Source organism: Chamaea fasciata, unplaced genomic scaffold, assembly GCF_029207755.1.
Source record: "Chamaea fasciata isolate MVZ Bird 193981 ecotype frontalis unplaced genomic scaffold, bChaFas1.0.hap1 SCAF_23, whole genome shotgun sequence".
Lineage (NCBI taxonomy): Eukaryota > Metazoa > Chordata > Aves > Passeriformes > Sylviidae > Chamaea > Chamaea fasciata.
In genome coordinates, this window is record NW_027094108.1 from 1,580,569 (window position 1) to 1,597,979 (window position 17,411).

Sequence of the window (17,411 nt, forward strand, 5' to 3'; positions counted from 1 at the left end):
CCATCCCATTCCCTGTTTTTTTCCCCCCGTTTCCCAGGAGCTGCATGCTGCAGGCTGACTCGGAGAAGCTGCGGCAGGCCTGGATCCAGGCGGTGCAGGCCAGCATCGCCTCCGCCTACCGCGAGAGCCCCGACAGCTACTACATCGAGGTCAGGGGGAAATTCCAGGGGAAATCCCAGGGAAAATCCACAATTCCCCGCTCCCTCCAGCTGCCTGACGCCTTGGAGGGGCCGCCCAGAGCAGAGATTTAGAGAATAAATTGGGGATTTGTTAAAGATGTTCAACAGAAACACTTTGGCCAGTCAGGAGGTTACGCCCAAATTGCTGCTCGTGATTTTTTCACATTTTTATAAGTTTGGTCCATTGGCTTTTGGAGTGGCTGCCCAGAGCAGAGACTAATGAAATTAAGGGAATAAATTGGGGATTTGTTAATGGCTTCAATAGATTAAGAGAATAAAAGTGGGGACTTGTTAAAGATCTTCAATAGAAACACCTTGGGCAGTCGGAAGGCCACACCCAAATTGACGGTCATCATTTTTTCACACTTTTATAAGTTTGGTGCATTTGCATATTGGGGATTAATCCACCAATTGCAGCTTCGGGTAGCGAAGGAATTTCCTCCAACTTTACTCCTCCCCAGCTTTTATTTAAATTTCTTAGCGCCTCTGAGTGAGGTGTCCTTGATTGCCAGGCCTGGAGAGGAATTGTCGTGTCTGAAAATAAACCGTGAAAGCAGCGGCTCACACTCAGTGTGGAGTTCTAGAGTTCTGCACTAAAGAACTCCCAATGATTAAATTCAGGACGAAATAAAGAGCAGGGTTACAAATAGATGAACAACGTGAAAGCTAAAATCCTAAAATATCACCCCCCCCTTTAGAGCCACTCCGAGGCATCAAACCAAGCCGAGTTTTCTCCCCTCCAGCCGCGTCAGAGGTGTTAAAACCCTGATTTTTTATTTTTTTTTTTGGCTTTTCCCTGCAGAGGCTGGACAGAACAGCCTCCCCCTCCACCAGCAGCATCGACTCGGCCACGGATTCCCGGGAACGCGGCGGGAAAGGGGAAACCATCCTGCAGAGGGTGCAGAGCATCCCTGGGAACGACCAGTGCTGCGACTGTGGGCAGCCCGACCCGCGCTGGGCCAGCATCAACCTGGGCATCCTGCTCTGCATCGAGTGCTCCGGCATCCACAGGTGCTGCTGGGAGCGGGGAGCTGGGGAGAAATCCTGGGGGAAGCGGGGCAGGGATGGAGGGCAGGATTCCGGGGAAAAATCCCCGGAGAAATGGAGAGATTCCAGGGCTGGAGGGCAGGATTCTGGGGGAAATGGGCAGGGAGGGATTAAAAGATTCCTAGAAAAATGGCCAGGGATGGAATGTAGGATTCTAGGGAAAACAGCCAGGGATGGAGAGCAGGATTCGGAGGGAAATGGGCTGGGATGCTGAAAAGATTCCCAGGGAGATTGGGCAGGGATTGAGTGCAGGATTCTGAGGAAAAATCCTGGGAGAAATGGGTCAGGGATAGAGGGCAGGATCCCAGGCGTGGAGTGCAGGATTCTGGGGGGAAATTCCCAGAGAAATGGCTAGGGATGGAGGGCAGGATTCCTTGGAAAACAGCCAGGGATGGAGTGCAGGATCCCAGGGAAAATGGCCGGGGATGGATTAAAAGGTTCCCAGGAAAAACAGCCAGGGATGGAGTGCAGGATCCCGGGAAAAGTGATGGAGCTGGAATTGCAGCGGGAATCATCCCCGCGTGTTTTCTGTTCCGCCCCCTGCTTCCCCTCCGTCTGCACAGAGAGAGAATTAAGAACTGCACTGACCTCGTTAGGGAAATTCTGCGTTTATGGAATTGTGATAATTTTTTGGATTTTTCTCCCTCCTGGCTGAGCAGGAGCCTGGGCGTTCACTGCTCCAAGGTCCGGTCCCTCACGCTGGATTCCTGGGAGCCAGAGCTGCTGAAGGTGAGTGCTGGATTTTAGGGAGGAAATGCTGGGAATCCCTGGAAAAAGGGGGGGGGGAATTCTCCTCACCTGAGGCTTTAATTCCCTCCCTGAAATTCCCTTTCAGCTGATGTGTGAGCTGGGCAACAGCACCATGAACCAGATTTACGAGGCGCAGTGTGAGGAGCTGGGGCTGAAGAAACCGACAGCAGGGAGCTCCAGGTGAGCTGTGCCCCCCCCCCCCCCAAATCCACGGAAAAGCGGGTTCAGGATCCCCACAGCAACTCCCCCAAAATCCATGGAAAACCAGATTTAGAGGGCTCCAAATTCCTCGGGTCCCCCCAGCTCCTCCCACGCAGCTGAGCTGGGCTCTCATGGAGGGATGTGCCTGGGAAGCGGGAATTGCAGGATTTACCCGCAGTTTGGGACCTCCCGAATACCTGAGGCACCTGGGCTCACCTCTCAACCCCGTGAACCTTTGGGTTGGGGGTTGAAACGAGCCCAAAAAAGAAAAAAAAAAAAGAAAAAAAAGGAGGAAAAAAAATAAAAGAGGAGAGACATTTTTAAGTTGGAGAAATGTGAATTTTCGGCCTCAGGTGGACGAAAGAGCGGCTCCGTTTTCTCACGGCTGCTTTGGGCAAACCCGTTTCCCTCAGAGAGCTGCAAGTGCCTCATTTCAACGTTTGAGAAATGGGAATTTTAGGTCTCAAGGCGTTTTAGGTGGACGAAACCCCCTCAGAGCAGCGGCTCCGTTTTCTCGTGGCTGCTTTGGGCGAACCCAGTTCCCTCAGGACGGGCAGGTCCAGAGACCTCAAAACGCCCTTTTAAAGTTCAAAAACCAGGAATTTTAGCCCTCAGGAGGAGAAAAAGCCCCAGAGCAGCAGCTCCATCCTCTCGTGGTTGCTTTGGGCAAGCCCAGTTCCCTAAGGAAAAGCAGGGCAAGACACCTCAAAATGCCTCATTTTAACATTTGAAAAATGGGAATTTTCGGCCTCAAAGCATTTTAGGTGGACAAAACCCCCTCAGAGCAGCGGCTCCGTTTTCTCGTGGCTGCTTTGGGCGAACCCAGTTCCCTCAGGACGGGCAGGTCCAGAGACCTCAAAAAGCCTCATTTTTGACATTTGAGAAATGGGAATTTTAGGCGGACGAAACTTCCCAACAGAGCGGCGGCTCCATCCATCCCCTCACGGGCCCCTTTATCCCAAACCCTCTGAAACTCCCATTTTGTTCTGTGCCGCCCCTCCCTCAGGCAGGACAAGGAGGCCTGGATCAAGGAGAAATACGTGGAGAAGAAATTCCTGAGGAAGCTGCCGGGCGGGGAGGCGCTGGGCGAGAGCGAGCGCAAACCTCGCCGCTGGTGCGTCAAAAAATGCCAGAGGCACAACAGCGGCTCCAGGGCGCCCACGGCGCGCAGGAAATACCGCCAGGACCTCGGGAATGCCTCCCCGGCCATGCTCTCCTCAGGTGGGGGTCGCCTTCGTCTTCCTCAGCGTCCCGGTTTTCGCGTTTCCGCGGCGGATCTCCACGTAAACGAGAGCGGCGTTGTCGCCGGCTCGTTCTTTTCCGTTGATCGTTCCTCTCTTGGGAAGAGGCGATTGGTGGGGTTTGTAGCTTGGCCGGTGCGGTTGGAGAGGTGGCAAGCCTCACCTCCAGTCCTTGGTCGCTGTCCAAAATCGATATAAATCGACGCGGAAAAAGAAATGGGTTTTTAATCTTTTCTTAGATCCTTTTTACCTCTATAAGAGAGGCTGTGCTCTGGAGGGTTCCGGCTGCTGTGGGATGACTTTGGTCAGAAATTTGTGATTTTTAGGTTCTCAGGAAGATTCTGGCTGCCCTGGGATGACTTTGGTCAGAAATTTGTGATTTTTAGGTTCTCAGGAAGATTCTGGCTGCCCTGGGATGACTTTGGTCAGAAATTTGTGATTTTTAGGTTCTCAGGAAGATTCTGGCTGCCCTGGGATGACTTTGGTCAGAAATTTGTGATTTTTAGGTTCTCAGGAAGGTTCTGGCTGCCCTGGGATGACTTTGGTCAGAAATTTGTGGGTTTTAGGTTCTCAGGAAGGTTCCGGCTGCTGTGGGATGACTTTGGTCAGAAATTTGTGATTTTTAGGTTCTCGGGAAGGTTCCAGCTGCTCTGGGATGACTTTGGTCAGAAATTTGTGATTTTTAGGTTCTCAGGAAGGTTCTGGCTGCTCTGGGATCACTTTGGTCAGAAATTTGTGGGTTTTAGGTTCTCAGGAAGGTTCTGGCTGCTGTGGGCTGACTCTGCTCAGAAATCTGCGTCATTTTGGGTTCTCAGGGAGGTTCTTCCTGCTCTAGGATCACTTTGGTCAGAAATTTGTGTTGTTTTGGGTTCTTAGGAAGGTTCTGGCTGCTCAGGGATGACTTTGGTCAGAAATTAGTGATTTTTAGGTTCTCGTGAAGGTTCTGGCTGCTGTGGGCTGACTCTGCTCAGCACTCCGTGACATTTTGGGCTCTCAGGAAGGTTCTGCCTGCTCTAGGATCGCTTTGATCAGAAATTCGTGATGTTTTGGGTTCTTAGGAAGGTTCTGGCTGCTGTGGGATGACTTTGGTCAGAAATTTGTGTTATTTTGGGTTCTCACGAAGGTTCTGGCTGCTGTGGGCTGACTCTGCTCAGCACTCCGTGACATTTTGGGCTCTCAGGAAGGTTCTGCCTGCTCAGGGGTGACTTTTTTTCCGATCTCTGCGCCATTTTGGGCCGTGTGAGCCCAGCTGTGCAAACCCAGCTGGGGAACGACCCCTTTGTTGCTGGTCACTAACCGTGAGTGTCCCGTGTGAAGCAGCCGCCACCCTGGAGAGGAAATTCCGCCGGGATTCCCTGTTCTGCCCCGACGAGCTGGACTCGCTCTTCTCCTACTTCGACACCGGCGCCGGCGCCGGCCCTCGCAGTAAGTGCCACCTGCAGCTCCCTCCCAGGTCCTTCCCAGTTCCCTCCCAGTTCTCCCAGTTCCCGCAGGGCCCAGGCCAGGTGTCCCAGGAGAGGGTGAGCGTTCCAGCACAGGGACCAAGAGTTGGTTGCACAACCTCCAGCCCCGTCGTTGTTCTTCCGTTGCCCCACTTGCAGCCTCCCATTGCTGGCAGACAGGGAATTCTGCTTTTTTCCGCCCACTCCCAGCATCCTCTACTCCCAGATTTTTGCGTTCCATTGGCTTTTTTTTAGGCCTTTTTTTTTTTTTTTTAATTTCTGTTTTTCATTTTGGCTTTTAATTAATTTTAAGTTTTAAAATTAATATTATTTTCGTTATTGTTAATTGATTTTAAATTTATTTTAATTAAATTGAATTCGTGTTTTAAATTTATTTTTAAGTTCTAATTGTTTTAATTAAAATTTAATTTTAAATAATTTTAGATTAATTAAAATTCATTTTAGTTAATTTTAAAGTTTATTTTTTAATTGATTTTAAATTATTTAAAATTAAGCTTTATATTCATTTTAAAATTAATTTTTGAATATCTTTTAAATTCTTTTTTAAGTTACTTTTTGAAATATTTTTTTAAAGTTTTTAGCTGATTCTCACTGCAGACACATTTTTTTCTCTCTCTCTTTTCCTTTTTTTTTTCTTTTTTTTTCCTTTTTTTCCCCCTTTTTCCCCCCCTTATTTTTTTCTCTTTTTCTTCATTTTTTCCCTATTTTTTTGCTCTTTTTCTTCATTTTTTTTTCCTTTTCTTTTTTTTTTTGGTTTTTTTTTTTTTTTATGTTTGTGCCAATGACCTCCCCTCACATTCCCGTCCACCTTCCTCTAGGTGCCAGCCACACCTCTCTGCAGCCCCCGCTGGCAGGTGGCCCTTGGAGTGGGATGGGTCCCTCCCCTGGCTCCCTCCTGGACGGAGGTAAGGCCAGCAGCACGAGAGACACCCAAAATCCACTTTTTCCACCCCAAAAAACCCCCAGGCAGGGACGGATTCCCCTTAAATTCCCGTCTCCCTCGGCTGCGGCAGCTTTTCCGCAGGCGAAATGTTTCCAAAAATTCCCTTTTTTTGTTGAATAAATTCCTCCAGGATAATCATGAATTCCTCCAGAATTATCCTGGGCAGGTGGGATCTCGGCGAGGAAATTTATTGACTTAATTTATTTAATTTATTTCATTGATTTATTTTATTTATTTAGCGTTCTACATCCCGGAGGTTTTGTGGTCCGTTATCATCCTTAGCTGAGGAGTTGTTCAATTTCCTGGCTTGGCCTTGTAGGAATAAATATTTACAATATTCTATAAATATAAATCTAAATATTTACAGTAAATATTTACAGCCCCGAGTTCAGCACAGCAGAAACTCCCAGGTTTTCCTCCAAGTCCAAGTTATCTCTTGGAGTCAAGGAAAAAGGTGATTTAGTGCTTGTCTGAATCGGGGATTTTTAAAGGCTGCTCCAGTTTTAAGGAATTTTGGGCTTTTCCATGTTTTTTTTTTTTTTCTGTGCATTTTTTTCCCACAAAAACAATGGGAAGTGCAGGAATTCAGAGTCCCTCACATCCCCCAGAGGGAATCTTTCTTCTGGAGGAGAAAAAAGCAAATTTCTCAGAGGGCGTCTTGCTCCTGGAGGTGAAAATAACAAATTTCTCAGAGTCTTATTTTGCTCCTAAAGAAAAAAAAAAAAAAAGGGAAATTTCTTAGAGGGCATCTTGCTGCTAAAGAAGAAAATAAAAAGTTTCTCAGAATATCTTCTTGCTCCTGGAGGTGAAAATTACAAATTTCTCAGTGTCTTATTTTACTGCTAGAGAAGAAAATAGCAAATTTCTCAGAGCGTCATCTTGCTCTTGGAGAAGAAAATAGCAAATTTCTCAGAGGGCATCTTGCTCCTGGAGGAGAAAATAGATTTCTCAGAGCATCACCTTGTTCCTGGAGGAGAAAATAGCAAATTTCTCAGGGCCTTATTTTGCTGCTAAGGAAGAAAAAAGCAGATTTCTTAGAGGACATCTTGGTGCTAAAGAAGAAAATAACAAATTTCTCGCAGCCTCATCTTGCTCCTGGAGGAGAAAATAGAAAATTTCTCGGAGCCTCGTCGTGTTGCTAAAGAAGGAAAAAGCGAATCTCACGGAGGGCATCTTGCTGCTCGAGAAGAAAATAGAAAATTTCTCAGAGCATCACCTTGTTCCTGGAGGAGAAAACAGCAAATGTCTCGGGGCCTCCTCTTGCTGCTAAAGAAGAAAACAGCGATTTTACCCCAGATGCAGCGAGAGCGGAGCTGGGCACGTGCGGGATGCACACCCCCGTGCCAGCTCCTCCCTCCTCGTTCCGCTGGGAACGTGGGGCAGAGGCACGGGGCCTCGCTGGGATCACGTTTTCCTCCCTCCCCGCCCCGTGCCGTGGCTTTGCTTCCTATAAAAATCTATAAACATTCTAGAAAAATCTATAAACATTCTAGAAAAATCTGCAGCAGCTCTAAAAAAAAAAAACCCCTCAAACCCTCACGCTCTGAAACTTTTCCTGTTGTGGCTTCATTCCCTCCCCTGTTCTTGACCCCACAGATGGGGCAGCTGAGGGAGGAGTTTTAAAAACTTTCATTCCGTTTTCAGTCTCGTGTGAAGGGTGAGACAATGCAGACGTCACAATTCACGATCAGGAGCCAAATTACGAAATTATTTCCTAATTGCGAAATCCGTTATAAGTGGGTTTTGGGCCCGTCGGCTTTTGCCGCACAACGCTGTGAAAACACTCCAAAAAAGAAAAAAAAAAAAGCATTTATTTATATTTTATGTAAGTGAGATCTTTTTAGTTATATTAACAACACTTTATATTGTTTTATATGTAATTATAAGACAACATATAATATATTATAAATATGATTAAATTATATTTATATAAATATAATTATATTGAATTTATACGAAGCTCAGAGTCACACACTAATGCAGCGCAGCACCTGGACAATCCGAAAGCTGAGACTTGAGGCGTCGCCGTAAAAAAGTGACGTGGGATCCCCAGGGCCGCACGTTTGATCCCAGAGTGGCCCTGGTGCTGAGGGCACAGCCGTGGATTGTCCCTGCAGGACACGAAAGAAAGACTTGAAATATTTCAGAGCATTTTAAAAAAGGCTTTATTGTCTAATTCTTCCTGCTTTTTCTAAGGTGTTTCGATACCTTTCGGTTGGGGTGAATAGGAGTGACACCTCTAATTCTCTAATTAACCAGAGGAACAGCAGAACACCGCCTGGGGAAGGATTGTTTGGAGGAAGGAGAGTTGTTGGCCAAGATTGTTTTGAGGAGAAGCTTCCTTGAGAAATTTTTCCTTGGGGGGAAAAAGTCAGCAGCTGCCAGCAGGCTAAAAATCTCTCTTGGTTCGCCGCCACCCGAGCTCCTGCCGCGCTGTCTGTGCCGCTGCTCCGCCCTGTCCCTGTCACAATCCCTCAGGGATGGCAGCAGGGGCTGTCCCCAAGTCCTGGAGCACGTAGGGCAGTGTGGGGACACGGACACCCTGGGCCTTGGCGGCTTCTCCTGGAGGCGGCGCTGACAGAACGAGGGGACACAGCCCCAGGCCGCACCAAGGGAAACACAGGTTGGATAATTAGGAAGGAGTTTTTCAGGGAAAGAGTGATTAAATCCTGGGATGGTCTGCGCGGGGAGGTGGTGGAGTCACCACCATCCCTGGGTGTGTTTAAAACAAGACTGGATGTGGCACTCGGTGCCAGGGTTTAGTTGAGGTGTCAGGGCTGGGTTGGACTTGAAGGGCTCTTCCAAGCTGGGAATTCTGTGAATTCTGTGAACTCTGTGAGCAGGGTGGCAGCGCCCCTGTCCCAGTGCCAATGTCCCAGTGCCAGCATTCCTGTCCCTGTGCCACCCTGCCCTGTCCCCACCCCGGGCTCAGCCCGGCCTGGCTCTGGGGGGCCGGGGTGTTAAGGGGGCCGTGGTTTGTGTCCTGTTGGCCCCGCAGGTCTGAGCAGCGACAGCGGCCTGGGGGGCAGCACCGACGGCAGCAGCGACGTGCTGGTCTTCGGCTCCGTGGTGGACAGCGTCACTGAGGAGGGTGGGTGACACACGAGAAAGTGGGTGACACACAGGGGAGGGTGGGGACACACGAGAAAGTGGGTGACACACAGGGGAGGGTGGGTGACACACGAGAAAGTGGGTGACACACAGGGGAGGGTGGGTGACACACGAGAAAGTGGGTGACACACAGGGGAGGGTGGGTGGCACGGAAGAAGGTGGGTGGCATGCAGAGGAAGGTGGGTGACATGGAAGAAGGTGGGTGGCACACGGGGGATGGTGGGTGACACAGAAGAAGGTGGGTGGCACACAGGGGATGGTGGGTGACACAGAAGAAGGTGGGTGGCACACGGGATGGTGGGTGGCACACGGGATGGTGGGTGGCACACAGGATGGTGGGTGGCACAGAAGAAGGTGGGTGGCATGCAGAGGAAGGTGGGTGACATGGAAGAAGGTGGGTGACACAGAAGAAGGTGGGTGGCACACAGGGGATGGTGGGTGACACAGAAGAAGGTGGGTGGCACACAGGGGATGGTGGGTGGCACAGAAGAAGGCGGGTGGCACACAGGATGGTGGGTGACACAGAAGAAGGCGGGTGGCATGCAGAGGAAGGTGGGTGGCACACAGGACTTGGGTGGCACAGAGGAAGGTGCAGAACTCTACAAACACCAGCAGGCCCAGCTTCCCTTGGGCAGGATGGGTGACCAGGATGACATTGGGACCATAAAAGACGAAATGTGAAGCTTTGCGCTGATCTCTTCCCGTTCCTTTTCCCCCCCGTTCCTTTTCCCCCCCGTTCCTTTTCCCCCGTTCCTTTTCCCCTGTTCCTTTTCCCCCGTTCCTTTTCCCCCTTCCCCTTTATTTCCCCTTTCCCCCCTCTCCCTGCCCACCCAGCAGAGTGCGAGGTGTCGGAGGAGTCCAGCGGGGAGGCGGAGCTGGAGCAGGAGGTGTCGGATCTGGAGGACCTGCGGGAGCTGCACCCGGGGCTGGTGCTGTACCGGGCAGCCCAGGCCAGGAACCTGCCCCTGATGGCCGAGGCTCTGGCCCACGGCGCCGACATCAACTGGCTCAACGACGAGGACGAGAGCAAGACCCCCCTGATCCAGGCTGTGAAGGGGGTACGTGCTGCTGGGGAGGCGCGTTTCGGGACGGGAGCGTGTCGTGGAGGTAAAATTAGGATTAATTAATTGGAAAACAAGCCGTGTGAAGAACGGCGGAGGGAGCTGGGGTTGTTCTTCGTGGAGAAAAGGAGACTCGGGGGTGACCTGATCACTCTCCATAACTTCCTGAAGGGTGGTTGTAGACAGCTGGGATTTGGGGTTTGGTCTCTTTCTCCACTCAGCAGCCGACAGAACGAGAGGACACAGCCCCAGGCTGCACCAAGGGAAATATAAATACAGGTTGGATATTAGGAACAAATTTTTCACGGAAAGAGTGATTAAATGCTGGAATAGTCTGCCCGGGGAGGTGGTGGCATCACCATCCCTGGATGTGTTTACAAAGAGACTGGATGTGGCACTCGATGCCATGACCTAGTTGAGGTGTCAGGGCTGGGTTGGACTCGATGATCTTGAAGGTCTCTTCCGACCCACACACGCATTCTGTGGTTCTGTAAAACAGGAATATTTTATTTCCAGATTTTCCACCCTACGTGCCTGCCTGGTTGAGAGTTCAGCTTTAAACATGAATTTTCACATTCATACGTTTCCCATATCAGGAGGACTTGGCTGCGGTTTGGAGCACGGGAATTGCCCAGTGTGAGAAACAAGGCTCGCTCTTTAAAACTTTTTAAAAGTTTAACTTGGGATAAAACAGCTCCGGGTGCTTGGCTGTTGAAGCAGGGGTAGAAATTAGAGGGCGAGAAATGAGCCACGACACAGATTTGTTTCTCCTAGCATTAGAGTTTATGGTTCATTCCTCTTCGCAGCTCAGCCATCCTGACTCCAGCTACTCGCTGACTGCCTGCAGCAGCTCCTGCTGCGGGTTTCCTTTGCAGCCTCTGACTTCATTTCCTGCTAAACCGTGACCGCAGGGATTAGCGTGCGGGCTCTGAGTGCAGGTTTTACCCAGCTAGACTCTGAATTGCGGCCCCCTCCGAGTTAGGCTGTGACTGCAGCTCTCCCCCAGCTGGGCTGTGGACGCGGAGTGAAAAGGGCAGCGGATCAAAAGAGTGACGACAAAGGGCGTCGTAGCGAAACAATCGGCCAAAGCCGATGACCACGCAGTCATTGATGACATCCAGTCCGTGCGTCCTGCCCGTGGAATTCATGGGGAAATTCCTGGTTTGGAGCACGGGAATTGTCCGGTCTGGCTGGCTGGATGTGGAAATTCCCAGTTGTCCAGTCTGGCTGGCTGGATGTGGAAATTCCCAGTTGTCCGGTCTGGCTGGCTGGATGTGGAAATTCCCTTTTCGGAGCATGAGAATTGTCCAGCCTGGCTCAATGGATGTGGAAATTCCCTGGGAATTGTCCAGCCTGGCTGAATTGATGTGGAAATTCCCTGGGAATTCTCCAGCCTGGCTGAATGGATGTGGAAATCCCCTGGGAATTCTCCAGCCTGGCTGAATGGACGTGGAAATCCCCTGGGAATTGTCCAGCCTGGCTGGCTGGGTGTGTGAATTCCCAGTTTCCCCCCTTTTCCCAGGGCTCCTTGATCGCCTGTGAGTTCCTGCTGCAGAACGGGGCCGACGTCAACCAAAGGGACTCGAGGGGCCGGGCCCCGCTGCACCACGCCACCTACCTGGGGCACACCGGGTGAGTGCTGCCACCACACCCACGCCTGGAGCCGGATCCGCGGCTGCCACAACCCAGAGCATCCCACACCGCTGGGACCTGGGGGAGCCGAGGGCTAAAACGTGGATTTTTGGACAGCTCGGAGCTGCCGCCGGGGCAACGGGAGAGGAGGGATGTTGGGGGTGGAATCGTTCCCTGGGTGGGGAGGGATTTGGGATGGAATTCCCAGAGAATTTGTGCCTGGGATGGAATTCCCAGAGAATTTGTGCCTGGGGAGGGGCTGGGATGGAATTCCCAGAGAATTCGTGCCTGGGATGGAATTCCCAGAGAATTTGTGGCTGCTCCTGGATCCCTGGAAGTGCCCAAGGGCAGGTTGGAGCAACCTGGGATAGTGATGATGAGCAGGAATTCTTTGCCGCTGGAATTTCTGTTCCTCTGGAATTCTGTGCCTCTGGATCTGGAATTCCGTGGTTCTGGAGTTCTGTGCCTCTGGATCTGGAATTCTGTTCCTGGGATCTGGAATTCCATGGTTCTGGAGTTCTGTGCCTCTGGATCTGGAATTCCGTTCCCGGGGGCTGGAATTGCGTTCCTCCGGCATTCCATGCCCCTGGAATGCTGACCCGCCGTGCCCCCAGGCAGGTGTGCCTGTTCCTGAAGCGCGGCGCCGCCCAGCACACGCCGGACGGGGACGGGCAGGACCCGCTGAGCATCGCCGTGAGCGCCGCCAACGCCGACATCGTCACCCTGTGAGCGCCCGGGAACGGCCGGGGAGTGCCGGGAACGGCCGGGGAGTGCCGGGAACGGCCGGGGAATGCCGGGAACGGCCGGGGGATACCGGGAACGGCCGGGGAGTGCCGGGAACGGCCGGGGGATACCGGGAACGGCCGGGGAGTGCCGGGAACGGCCGGGGAGTGCCGGGAACGGCCGGGGAATACTGGGAATGGCCGGGGGATACCGGGAACGGCCGGGGGATACCGGGAACGGCCGGGGAGTGCCGGGAACGGCCGGGGGATACTGGGAACGGCCGGGGGATACCGGGAACGGCCGGGGGATACCGGGAACGGCCGGGGGATACCGGGAACGGCCGGGGAGTGCCGGGAACGGCCGGGGAATGCCGGGAACGGCCGGGGAGTGCCGGGAACGGCCGGGGAATGCCGGGAACGGCCGGGGAATACCGGGAACGGCCGGGGGATACCGGGAACGGCCGGGGAGTGCCGGGAACGGCCGGGGAGTGCCGGGAACGGCCGGGGAGTGCCGGGAACGGCCGGGGAGTGCCAGGAACGGCTGGGGAATGCCGGGAACGGCCTGAGAAATACTGGGAATGGCCGGGGAATACTGCCTGGGAATATTGGGAACGGCTGGGGAATGCCGGGAATGGCCAGGGAATACTGCCTGGGGAATACCGGGAATGGCCGGGGAATACCGGGAACGGCCGGGGAATACTGCCTGGGAATACCGGGAATGGACGGGGAATACCGGGAACGGCTGGGGAATACCGGGAATGGCCGGGGAATACTGCCTGGGAATACTGGGAATGGCCAGGAAATACTGCCTGGGAAATACTGGGAATGGCTGGGGAATACCTGGGAATACGGCAATGGCCGGGGAACGCCAGGGAATACTGGGAATAGCCGGGGAATACTGCCTGGGAATACTGGGAATAGCCGGGGAATACTGCCTGAGGAATGCCAGGGAATGCCGGTAATGGCTGGGGAATACTGCCTGGGAAATACTGGGAATGGCTGAGGAACGCCAGGGAATACCGGGAGTGCTGGGGAATACCGGGGAATACTGCCTGCGGAATACTGGGGAACACTGGGAATGGCCAGGAAATACCGGGAAATGCTGCCTGGGGACTGCTGTGGATTCCTGGGGAATGGCTGGGGAATAGCAGGAAGTGCTGGGAAACGCTGGGAATTGTTGGGAAACGCTGGGAAACACTGCCTGGGGACTGGGAAACAATGGGAAACATTGGGAAATGGGAGACTTTGGGAAATACTGGGAAACCGTGCCTGGGAAGCAGGAAACACGGGGGAAATGGTGGGAAACACTGGGAAACACTGCCTGGGAAGCAGGAAACAGCGGGAAATGCTGGGAAACACTGGGAAACCGTGCCTGGGAAGCAGGAAACACGGGGGAAATGCTGGGAAACACTGGGAAACCGTGCCTGGGAAGCAGGAAACACGGGGGAAATGCTGGGAAACACTGGGAAACCGTGCCTGGGAAGCAGGAAACAGCGGGAAATGCTGGGAAACACTGGGAAACTGTGCCTGGGAAGCAGGAAACAGCGGGAAATCCCCCACCAGGGCCAGGGCTAACCCGCCCCTCTCCCGCCCGTGCCCTTTTCCCACCTCAGGCTGCGCCTGGCGCGGATGAACGAGGAGATGAGGGAGGCCGAGGGGCCCCTGGGCCAGCCGGGCCAGTACCCCAGCAACAGCCCCACGGAGCTGCAGTACAGGAAATGCATCCAGGAGTTCATCAGCCTCAACATCGACGAGTGTTAGGGGACAAGGAAAAACAAAAAAAAATGATCCTCCTGTGGTTGTCCCCGAGCCGGGCTGGATCCCTGGAGAGCCCCGGCCGTGGATGTCTCGGTGTTTTCCCTGCAGATTTTGGATGCCTGCATTGGGTTTGGATTCCCCCTCAGGAAGGCTTGAGGGGTTCGTTGTTTTATTTTTCTTCTCCCTCCTTCCCCCTGTGAGATTTGAGTTCTCATGTTTGGCTGCTGGATGGTTGGATTATTTTTTTGGGAGGGGTGGGGTGGTTTTTTTTGGGAGTAGGAGCCTTCCTTCCCCCCGGGGTGTGATCGCCGTGGCTCGTGGGCTCCGGAGTGTGCGAGAGAGATGAGCTTGGAGTTTAAAAACACACACACACACGCACGGGGAAAAAAAAACAAAAAGAAAAAAAAAAAAAGGAAAAGGAAAAAAAAAAACCAAAAAAAGAATTTTCAAAAGAGAAGAAAAAGGAAAAACATTCCGTGGCCAGGAGAGAGCCGCCGACACCAGGAGCAGACAAAGCTGTCCCTCAGCTTGGAATCCTGGCAGGGATCCCGGCTTGGAGACCACTCCGGGAGGACTCAGAGGTGGCTTTGGGGCAGGGATGCTCCGGAGGCACAGCGGGATCGGGATCGGGATCGGGAGCTCTGGCTCCTCACCTTTCTCTGCTCTCAGGACTAAAGCAGCCACGCTCCCCTCGTTTGCTGCCCTGGGTGCTGGCTGCTCAACGCCATCCCTGCCCTGCTCCCTTCCCACAGCATTCCCATCCTGCGAGGATTCTCGTGGATTCCTGGCAGGATTCCCACCCCCCAGGAGCTCCTGGCAGCAGCAGCCCTGGTCCCTGCAGCCAGGAGAGGCTTGTCGCTGGCGATGGGCTCGGGCCAGGGAGGGGAACCAGCTCCAGCTGCTCGGTGCAATTTCACAGGATCCCAGAATCCCCAAATCCCAGAATCACAGGATCCCGGAATCCCAAAATCCCAGGATCCCAGGACCCCAGGATCACAAAACTCCAGAACCCCAAGATCCCAGAATCCCAAATCCCAGAACCCCAAAATCACAGAATCACAGGATCCCAGAACCCCAAAACCCAGAACCCCAAAATCCCAGAATCCCAGGATCTCAGGATCCCAAATCCCAGGACCCCAGAACCCCAAAATCACAGAATCACAAGATCCCAGAACCCCCCAAATCCCTGGATCCCAGAACCCCTAGGCTGGAAGAGACCTTCAGGATCATCAGGTCCAACCCACACCCCGAAGCCTCACCTGAGCCTGACCCCGTCCAATCCTCTTCCAGACACACCCAGGGACGTGAATTCCCTCTCGTTCCCTGCCCCCCGCAGCTTTCCATGGAAGGGAATTCCACCCTCCTGTGTCCCCTCCCTGCCGGAGCATGCCCCCAGCTCCAGGGAGCAGCAGAATTTTGGTGGTTTTCTCCTTTTTCTCTCCCCTGACCTCTCTCAGCTGCAGTGAGGGAGCGTGGTTCTCCTTCGCTGATGTCTCTGGAGCTGTCCCATCCCATCCTGGGAGGGTTTCAGGCTTAAAAGTTTTAAAAAGCCAAATTTTAAAAAGCCGGGGTTTAAAATGTGCAAAGCCAGGGCTGAGCAGTGTCCTGGCTGCTCCTGGCCCGGCTGGGACGGGGAGGGAAGCTGATCCCAATCCCAAATCCACCCCTAAATCCAATCCCTGCAGCCCTGGCACAGCTGGGACGGGGCTGGAAGCTGCTCCTGATCCCAAATCCATCCCTAAATCCAATCCCTGCAGCCCTGGCACAGCTGGGACGGGGCTGGAAGCTGATCCCAATCCCAAATCCATCCCTAAATCCAACCCCTGCAGCCCTGGCACAGTTGGGACGGGGCTGGAAGCTGATCCCAATCCCAAATCCATCCCTAAATCCAACCCCTGCAGCCCTGGCACAGTTGGGACGGGGCTGGAAGCTGCTCCTGATCCCAAATCCATCCCAAATCCACCCCTGAATCCAATCCCTGCTGCTCCTGGCACAGCTGGGACGGGGCTGGAAGTCGTGGTGCTGCTCCTGATCCCAAATCCACCCCGAAATCTTAGCAGGACACCCCCAGCCCAGCCCCTGATCCCGGCTGAGGAGCCGGGAGATCCCTGCAGGGAATTCCCTCCCGGATTTGGGATCCCTCCTCACCCCCTCGGGCCATTCCTGGTGCCGCTTCCCCCTCCGGGACCTTCCCAGGCTCCTTCCAAAACTCTGGAGAGGGAAAATTCCCACCAGTGCCCCGGTCCTGCCCCGCTCGTGGGTTTCGGCTCGGGCGTTTGGGGGTTTTTTGAACCTGTACAACGACTCCAGACTGGGTTTCAAACTGGTTTTCAAACTGGTTTCAAACTGGTTTTTCAACTGGTTTCAAACTGGCTTTCAAACTGGTTTCAAAGTGGATTTTAAACTGGTTTTTAAATTGGTTTTCAGGCTGGGTTTCCAACTGGGTTTCAAACTGGTTTTCAAATAACTGGTTTTTCAAACTGGTTTTCAAACGGGTTTCAAAGTGGATTTTAAACTGGTTTCAAACTGGTTTTTAAACTGCTTTCAAAGTGGTTTTCAAACTGGTTTCAAAGTGGGTTTCAAACTGGCTCTTAAATTGGCTTTCAGGCTGGGTTTCAAATTGGTTTTCAAAGTGATTTTCAAAGTGGTTTGCAAATCGTTTTTCAAACTGGTTTTCAAATAACTGGTTTTCAAATAACTGGTTTTTCAAACTGGTTTTTCAAACTGGTTTTCAAGCTGAGTTTCAAATTGGTTTTTCAAACTGGTTTTGAAGCTGGTTTTCAAATAACTGGTTTTTCCAAACTGGTTTTCAAGCTGATTTTCAGACTGGTTTCCAAACTGGGTTTCAAATTGATTCTCAAACTGGTTTTTCCAAACTGGTTTTCAGTCCCCCACTGGTTTGAAAGCAGCTCCCGCTTTTTGAGTCGCTTTGTTTCACTTTTTTCCCCCGTGGCAATTCCGGCCAGAAATCCCATCCTGGAGGCTCCAGACTCTGCTGAAGGACAGAAAAGGAAAGCAAGAAGAAGAAGGAGAAGAAGAATTGTAAATATCGACGCAAAAAAGGCGAGACAATGGATTTCTTGAACACGTTGTTGGTACTTGGATTTCGATGTATAAAAACAACAACAAAAAAAACTCGGTGCACTTTTCCTACCTGACAGTATTTTGGGGGAGGGGGTTTAAATGTTCTTTTTGTTTCATGGGGGGTTTGTTTGGGGGGTTTTTTTGTGCTTTGTTCTTTTTTTTCTTCTTTTTTTCTTTTTTTTTTTTTTTTTCTTAAATCCGTGGAATTGTTAAGTATTT

At 52.2% G+C, this 17,411-nt stretch overlaps 1 protein-coding gene across 1 annotated transcript in view; it reads left to right on the forward strand.

Moving 5' to 3' along the window:
- ACAP3 (ArfGAP with coiled-coil, ankyrin repeat and PH domains 3) overlaps positions 1-14,335 on the forward strand; it is a 71,432-nt gene extending 57,097 nt beyond the window's left edge. The window contains exons 14-24 of the mRNA XM_066202878.1: positions 38-149; positions 982-1,190; positions 1,886-1,955; positions 2,062-2,156; positions 3,184-3,398; positions 4,739-4,843; positions 8,823-8,915; positions 9,773-9,993; positions 11,519-11,628; positions 12,243-12,353; positions 13,964-14,335. Of these exons, the coding sequence (XP_066058975.1) occupies positions 38-149; positions 982-1,190; positions 1,886-1,955; positions 2,062-2,156; positions 3,184-3,398; positions 4,739-4,843; positions 8,823-8,915; positions 9,773-9,993; positions 11,519-11,628; positions 12,243-12,353; positions 13,964-14,111 (1,489 nt within the window). The 3' untranslated portion in view covers positions 14,112-14,335. The remainder of the gene's footprint in view (positions 1-37; positions 150-981; positions 1,191-1,885; positions 1,956-2,061; positions 2,157-3,183; positions 3,399-4,738; positions 4,844-8,822; positions 8,916-9,772; positions 9,994-11,518; positions 11,629-12,242; positions 12,354-13,963) is intronic.
- The last annotated feature ends 3,076 nt before the right edge of the window (positions 14,336-17,411 follow it).